Genomic DNA, 7,980 nt, shown 5'->3' with positions numbered 1-7,980 from the left:
CAAGCAATCTCTTAATTTAGCATATATTACAAGTAAACAACTAAGCATGCAGAAAATGTGCATCTAAAGGGCATCTGAAGTACTACTTGTGGTCTGCACATAAATCAATTTGCCATGCGACTTGGAAATAAAGTGGATTATGAATGTAATTCCTCTCCCCATTACTAAATCAGGCATTTAGAGCTTTTGTTTATTCCAATAATGCAACGGCCACCGTGGCAGTCGCTGTTTCTGTTAATGACATCCTGCAAGTGAGGCCAAAGTTTCAGCAAAAGAGTCCAGGTGGATGGTACACTCAGTATCCACAGTGATTCCAGTCGTCATTTTCTGTTTTAATTGTGGCAAATTCGGCAGACATAAACAAGTTAGCTTTTCTATGGCTAAAGAATGAGATATGGAGTAGTCACCTCCTGATAAACGTTTATCTGTTTGATACTAAAACTGTAGTGTGCCTTCCTTTGAAACACATTTGACAGCACTATTATTACTTGATGAGTGACAGTGTAAAGACAGATCCCTGTGAGCAACGTGCGACTTCAAGCTTAACCTCCAAACCACACCCTAGTTTCATTCAAGAGAATTTAAAAGCCAACCTCACACCAAGGGCCACCCCCGCCCGCCCTTCAAGGTGACCAAGCCTGGTGGCCAGGCCCACCAACAAATCCCCACCTATTCTGAGATCAATATATAATCTTCTCATGTTACAGAGTAAAAACAGCAATGTTTTTGTCTTTGTTTACTTAATATGACAATCAGAATGCACATATACCTAAACGTATTGATAACTGCCTTCCAAGTCGAAAGAACTAAAACTGCGTGCGGTTTTCAAATACTATGGGTAATACAAATTACACGACAATTATATTCAATTTTTGTGGAGAATTATGAAATATCAAATCTCTTAAAATTTGAAAACATGGTAGGCACTTTTATGAATACAGACAGTAACCTTATACAGAAGTTGCAGCTTGGTGAAGCAACACTAATTGTGAAGGAAGTAATGCTGCCTTAGCCTTAAAAAGACTCGTATGCGGAAGTAGCTGTAAAATTATTTGGAACCTCTTATGTCAAAACACAGGTACTGTTTACCCAAGTGTCATAAGTTTTGTAAAACCTGCAGCACCAACCAGATTAATACAGGAGCTTCAAATCTCACCAAAATCGTGAGATCGTTACACATTGCCCAAGTGACGGGCCCATGGTTTTATCTTCCTGCAACGTCAAAGCTGGTATGGGACGAATTTCAACAAAAATATTTCATCCTTTACCAAGAAAATTAAGACTAAAACCACCCACGGGGGGAGTTGATAACACTTTTTTTAATACTTTTGATGCGCGGCTCGCCTGCTATAGTAAACTGAACACTTAATAATGCTCCCGCATCCTCTCTATTGCTTGTGTCTTCTAACATAGCCGAGTGACAGCCACTGGGAATGGGAAACAAGTAGCACTAGAAACAAGGCAATTGCTACTACGCTATTTACTCCTTAAGGTACAGTGTTGAGCACAAACACATCGCCAAAGCGCATTCTAATGCTGGTACCCCCCCCCCCCACCTCAAGAATAGATGCCTACAAATTAGCTCCAAAGAAAATTGTCCTACCAATATACATAAAAAGGAAGATGCTAATTATTTTTTTAAACCCACACTTGGCTCCCGTATCCATTACCATCTCCAAATTGATTATATTGTAGACTATCCATGACTCTTGTAAATAAAATACAAGAAAAGATGTGTCTCTGTTAACGTTTTGGAATACTGATTATGTTCACACTTTGGGTTTTCACATTCCTCATTCCCAAAGCAAATAAGATCTAAGCCATAATCAGTACTTTATTAAACAATAAGTGCAGTACTATTACGTTCCAGTAGTCCTACTTAATGGCGCCTTTTCCGCCAAATTCCACAATTCGCGTCTCTTATGTCAATCAAACAACAATCTCAACCTAGCTTGAATACCACTATCACTCCCGCCCTTGCCCACCTTAAATATGCTATTCGTAGTCTTGGGCGTTGCCTGGCGAATCCTGCTTTTTAATTGCGAACCCCACACACCAATCACTCCATTGACGACAACTAAGTCCGCCCCGTCAGCCTGAAATATATGTTAGCTTCCGGTTGGCTAGCTGCGACGTCAATTTTAGTTCCTCCCCGAACCACTGCTTGTTCTCAATTGGGCGTTGAAATGAAATCTGTTGAGATAGTGAGTAAATGAGTTGCCAATCATGCCAGGGTGGCTTCCCCCTCTATTACTGGTTGGGTTAGGTTGCCGTGTCACCAAGTTGATGTCAGCCCAAGAAAGTAGAGTGATACCCACAGTTAGTAATAATGAGTGGTAAGACATTTCTGGACTTAAAGGAAAAAGTTAAGATTTTATTTGTAATGGAAAGCAGATTGGTAGGGCGTGATTAAAATGTTTCAAGTAAAGTCTTTATTGACTTCCGCAACCCCGTTTATGGACGGGTAGACTTTATAGTGCTCCAGTGGTTTCTGCCAGTAGTCGTTGTGAAGTTTTGTTATTGGATGTATGGTTTAAACAGTCAAAATATACGTTTTGATTCCTAAATTGTATCGTATAAATGTATACGGGTGTTATAAATGGTAAATATTAGTGTTGGGAGATTGTTGCATTTTTAATTGGGGGGATGGTAACAGGAACGATACGTGTAACCGTGTTGACTGTGATTAGAAAGGCATAAGCTAGATAAAGCTGCATTTTTATTTTAGTTGATTTACTTGGTTTTACAATTTTCTTTTCTTAGACCAGGATCATCAGGAAGACATGGCCGCCGCTCGATCGGAGAGTGGTGGTGGCTACGGTCAGAGCCGAACCTCAAACCAGGTGAGCCCCCTAGCCCGCAAAGTAGAAAAAGAATTTGATAGTTGGTTTGCACATGTTTTAAAGTGTTTTTGGGGTGTTTATCTTCCTGTGTTAGCTCCACACACCGTAATCGATTTGCACTGCCCACTCTCTTGTATAGCGCCTCTTAACCCCTCCTCCTTGTGTCTGTTTTAGGACTCGCAGCCGTCCCCCCTCGCTCTGTTGGCAGCCACTTGCAGTAGGATTGAGTCTCCGAATGAAAATGCGAACTCCCAGGGGCAGAACCAGGGTGGCGCCACCGCCGAACTCGACCTTAGCACCGCGCAGATCACCCAAACAGCCAACGGCTGGCAGATCATCTCAACAGCTCATGCGAACAGCAGTAATAGTTGCACTCCAACATCTAAGGAACAACCTGGAGATTCCTCCACCCCAAAGAATCGCATCGTTACTACTTCAGGCCAGTATGGAATGGCTACTGCAACACAGAACTTGCAAAATCAGCAGGTACTGGCCAGTTTGTCTGGAGTTCTGCCAAATATTCAGTATCAGGTGATACCTCAGTTTCAGACAGTGGATGGGCAGCAGCTCCAGTTTGCTGCTGCCCCCGTACAGGTCAGTGTGCAACAGGATGCTTCTGGCCAGTTTCAAATAATCCCTGGGACTAGTCAGCAAATCATTGCTACCAATAGGACTGGGGGTAACATAATAGCAGCTATGCCTAATATAATACAACAAAGTATGCCGCTTCAGAGTGTTGGTATTACCAACAATGTCCTTTCTGGTCAGACTCAATACTTGGCAAATGTTCCAGTGGCTATAAATGGTAATATTACATTGCTACCTGTAAATGCTGCTTCTCTGACTCCAAGCAGCACTCACACAGTAACCATTGGTGATAGTAGCTCTCAGGAGGCCAGTTCACAGGCATCAGTTCCTGGAACTACTAGTACAGCCAGCAATTTGGCAACATCTAGTGGTGGGACTTTTTTCTCTAATGCCAACAGTTTTTCCACTGCAGCAACAACAAGTAGCATGGGGATGGTGACTTTTTCAGGGAGTGGGACATCTGTTGCAAGTGGCCAAGTTCAAACCCAGCAGAGAGTCAATAACTGCCAAAATTCTGAGACGACTTCAGTCCAGCAGAACCAGCTGTCGAACATCTTACTGCAGCAGAAAGATGGAGAGCAGAGTCAACCTCAGCAACAGCAAATCGTCATGCAGCCACAAATCCTGCAGACAGGTCAAGCGGTTCAAACTCTTCAGACTTCACAAATGACTGGTCAGACATTTACTACCCAAGCAATAACTCAGGATGCTTTACAGAATCTCCAGATTCAAACTGTGCCTAATCCAAGTCAGATTCTGATTCGTACTGTTGGTCCAAATGGGCAAGTTAGCTGGCAGACCCTCCAGGTGCAGAATCCTCAAGCACAGACTATCACTTTAGCTCCAGTGCAGACCAGTGTGCCTTTTAGCCAGACAGGCAGTGGTACTACATTCACACCAATAGCCTCAACATCTCTGCCTGCAGGCACTGTAACTGTGAATGCTGCTCACTTGTCTTCTGTACCAGGCTTGCAGACGGGCTTGCAGACCATTAATCTTAGTACTTTGGGAGCATCTGGGATTCTGCAGGGAGTTCCTCTTGCAATAACCAACACTACTGGTAAGTTGAGGACTGAATTGTAGACTGAAATCCTGTCAAAATTTTTTTTTTCCGTTATGGCTTAGTCATTTTCTTCAAGGGTGTGTGTGTGTGTGTATGCATGTGTATATATATGTATGTATATAATCTTATAACTCATACATTTCTCTAGACAAGTTTGGTATTTCTGAAGTATTCCTAGTGTTTATTTTGCTTCTCAGGTTGTGCTGACTTGCCAGAAAAAAAAAATTGCAGGTAAATGGTCATGTATAATTTTTGAATATTGATGTTTAGTAATCGTGGAAGGGCTGTTCTTTTGACTGCTGGTTCTCTACCCCTCCCCCCCCATCTTAGTTAAAGGGAACATGGTAGATCTGTTCCTGTATGGATTTACCACTTGAAGAGTATTTTGTGTTTGTTGTAAATGTTGGTTCAACCATCCTACATTGTTTTTTAATGGGTCAAATGATGCCATGGGCCTTGAAGACTGTTTTTAGAATTTATAGGTTGGGGATAGAAGTTGTTGGAAAATGTGTGTTGTAGAATTTGTAGGTAGGGTATCGGTTCTAGTGTTCTTGAAACATCTACCTACATTTTTGTCTTAAAATATATCCGTGAGCAGTGTAGTTAACGTTGTGACCAAGTCAATTTTATATTTGTTTGATTTCTCGTCACATAAGATAGTCGTCTTGGTTTGTGGGAAACTCTGCTTCCCAAAATGTTACATGGTTTTGCTGGTATTCAGATTTTGGGTTTGTTATGTGCATACATATTTACCTTTAATCTTTCACTGTTTTTCTTGTTAACCTAGTCATCTTCCTGTGTTTTAAGTGTAAGCATAATGATCTTATATTAAATATGAAAGATGCCTGCAAGTCATATTGGCTCCTGTTATGTTAAGAGTAAAGTACAGTAACAGCCATGTTGTACAAAGAATTAAACAGGAAACTATATATGGCAGCATTTGGGGCTTCCTTTACTTTCCATTTGGAAAAAAAATATGCACTCTTGATCCTGAAAAGCTTGCACTGTTTTTTTATTCTTCCTTACTGTGTTACAGGATCCTTATTTGTAAGTCTGACAAGCTCACATCGGGGGGACAATCCAGTTATCTTGATTAGTTGATCTGGAGGCCATCCACTATGCTTGTCTTGTAATGTAAGAACCTGGTGTAGTTGGACTGTCTTTTCTTGTCAAGATGATATTTTCTCCTTTGTGTGTGAAAATACCTTTGGATTGATATTTTCTCCTTTGTGTGTGAAAATACCTTTGGATTTTTTTTTAAGTATGCTGTCAAGAAGCTTTTGTGTGTATGTGTGTGTGTGTGTGTGTGTGTGTGTGTGTGTGTGTGTGTGTGTGTGTGTGTGTGTGTGTGTGTATATATATATATATATATATATATATATATATATATATATATATATATATATATATATATAATGTATATGTATATATGTGTGTGTGTGTAAAATAAATATATATATATATGTGTGCACTTTTTTTGTCTGCTGTCATGACGATATGAATTTAATGTTTGTAAGTACTGTGGAATATTGTTGGAATACCTTATTTATTTATTTAACATTTGTTTGCCAGGATAGTCTGACTGGACAACAGGTGTCCGTTTTCAGCAGAGTCCTAGGGAGACAAACTCCACAAGTTTACAGAGAAGAAAAATTTACGGAAGAGACAGAGTAGTAGCATGCAGATTGTAGATTTTACAGCACAGCAGTTGGTGTACAATAAGAGGATATTACCCCTTTTGGTTGAAAATACATGTGTGCAAAATATACAATGAGAGTACATAAGACCCTCGTAAAGCATTGCAACATATTTTACAACTGAGTAAGACTATATAGATGATTGTTTCCATGTATACATTCAGGCAAGCGTGTGTGTGTGTGTGTGTGTGTGTGTGTGTGTGTGTGTGTGTGTGTGTGATTTTTATTTATGTATGGATCTAGGACATTTCACCAAATGCACATTTCACAGAAGGGTGTGCACTTTTCACTGAAAACTGTATATGACCTTGTCCCCACTGTAGTGCGACCCAGGAGTTGCCACGTATTTTAAATGTGTTAAATTGTATACATACATACTTGCAACTCTTATCCAAACTTGATATGTACTTTAAATATGTGGGGGGATACTTTTCCAGTCTGGTTCTGTCAGTAAGCCAGTTGGCAATCCATCGAGTGACGTAGGGATTTATGCCCAGCTTAGTATGTTTATCTATAATTCCAGAGTGGGGGATGGTGTAGAAGGCCTTGGCCAGGTCCAGATAGGCTGTGTGGACCGCCTTAACCCTCCTCCACAGCTCTGGAGACAGATTCAAAGAAGTCAATCAGGTTCAGGAGACAAGATCGGCTATTCACGAACCCAAACTGGGTGGGGTCCAGTGTTTTGAAGGTTGACAATGTCTTTGTTTATAAGTTCCATGATAATGCATTCCATGCCCTTGCAGATCAGGTTAGTCAGACTGATGGGACGGTAGCTCCTGGGATCCAAGGTGGATCTCCCCTTGTGGAGTGGGATAACTGTAGCTGTGTGCCACTCAGTGGGCATGAAGCCTGAGGTGAGGCTATGACTAAACATGACACTTGGGTGACCAGTTTCCTTAGTGCTGCTCTCCTTGAAACTGGGTGAATGAAGTTTCCTTTTGGTGGCAGAAAAATAAGCACTCCCTTGAGCCTGTAAGTACTTGTTTGTATTGTAGTAGGCACAGCACTATATTCCATTCTGTGCCCAGTAGGGTCTGAAGCCACATCCATTACCCCCTTGCCTCTTGATCAGTCATGTACTTGTTCACCCATATGCGCCTCTGCTCTCAATCCTCACATTCTGAATATGCTGGGAATATAGGCTGCTCCACTTTACTATTTGGCTAGATTAATTCTGACCACATGTATGCTGCACAAAGGGTTGTGATAAAAATGGGCTCTAGAGACTCATCTGGTATTCATCATGGCATATTTTTGGAAGTTTTGTTCTTTAAAGCGTACATTCTGTCTGGGTTGTAGAGCTATTTGACTAACCCTGCAGAAGTGCATCTCCTTGCCCAGCCCTTTGGCAGGCTTATTTGAAATAGAGTTTGCCCACACGCTGGCTTTGTTACCAACAAATATCTGCTAGATGTATGGCAGTATTCTTTATACTGTTGTATTTAGTATTACTAAAATGTATGTCAGTTATTTAACTGCTGTGAGTCTGAGTAGATGTGGAATTGGGGGCAGTCTTGCAGAGATTACCAGTTAAATGTTGCATCATCCCTGTGTCTATGAAATGCTGTAACCCTTTTTTGCATGCTGCCAGGATAGACGTACTGAGGAGTTAAATATTAGCTGCCATTTGCATCAGTGATGCTGCTTCTGATGCCAGCCTCCTGAATTTGACCTTCTGTGCAGGAGAAAGGGAATTGGTCAGTGTAACGAGTTTGTGAGCTTTTGTCGCATTCCACTCCTAAACCAGTTGCTGCTGAACCATTGTACTGTAAAATATTCCCTGATAAAA

At 41.1% G+C, this 7,980-nt stretch overlaps 1 protein-coding gene across 1 annotated transcript in view; it reads left to right on the top strand.

The window, feature by feature from the left end:
• Positions 1-2,175: 2,175 nt before the first annotated feature.
• Positions 2,176-7,980, top strand: part of SP1 (Sp1 transcription factor) — a gene marked incomplete at its 3' end in the record, with an annotated part of 196,517 nt that continues 190,712 nt past the window's right edge. Inside the window, 3 exon segments of the mRNA XM_044083910.1 lie at positions 2,176-2,336; positions 2,764-2,843; positions 3,018-4,491. Of these exon segments, the coding sequence (XP_043939845.1) occupies positions 2,330-2,336; positions 2,764-2,843; positions 3,018-4,491 (1,561 nt within the window).

Source organism: Protopterus annectens, chromosome 9.part0 (genome assembly GCF_019279795.1).
Source record: "Protopterus annectens isolate FY-2018-M chromosome 9.part0, PAN1.0, whole genome shotgun sequence".
In the NCBI taxonomy this organism is placed as follows: Eukaryota; Metazoa; Chordata; order Ceratodontiformes; family Protopteridae; genus Protopterus; species Protopterus annectens.
The sequence above is the reverse complement of the archived record's forward strand: the minus strand, read 5'-3'. Positions and strand labels throughout refer to the sequence as shown.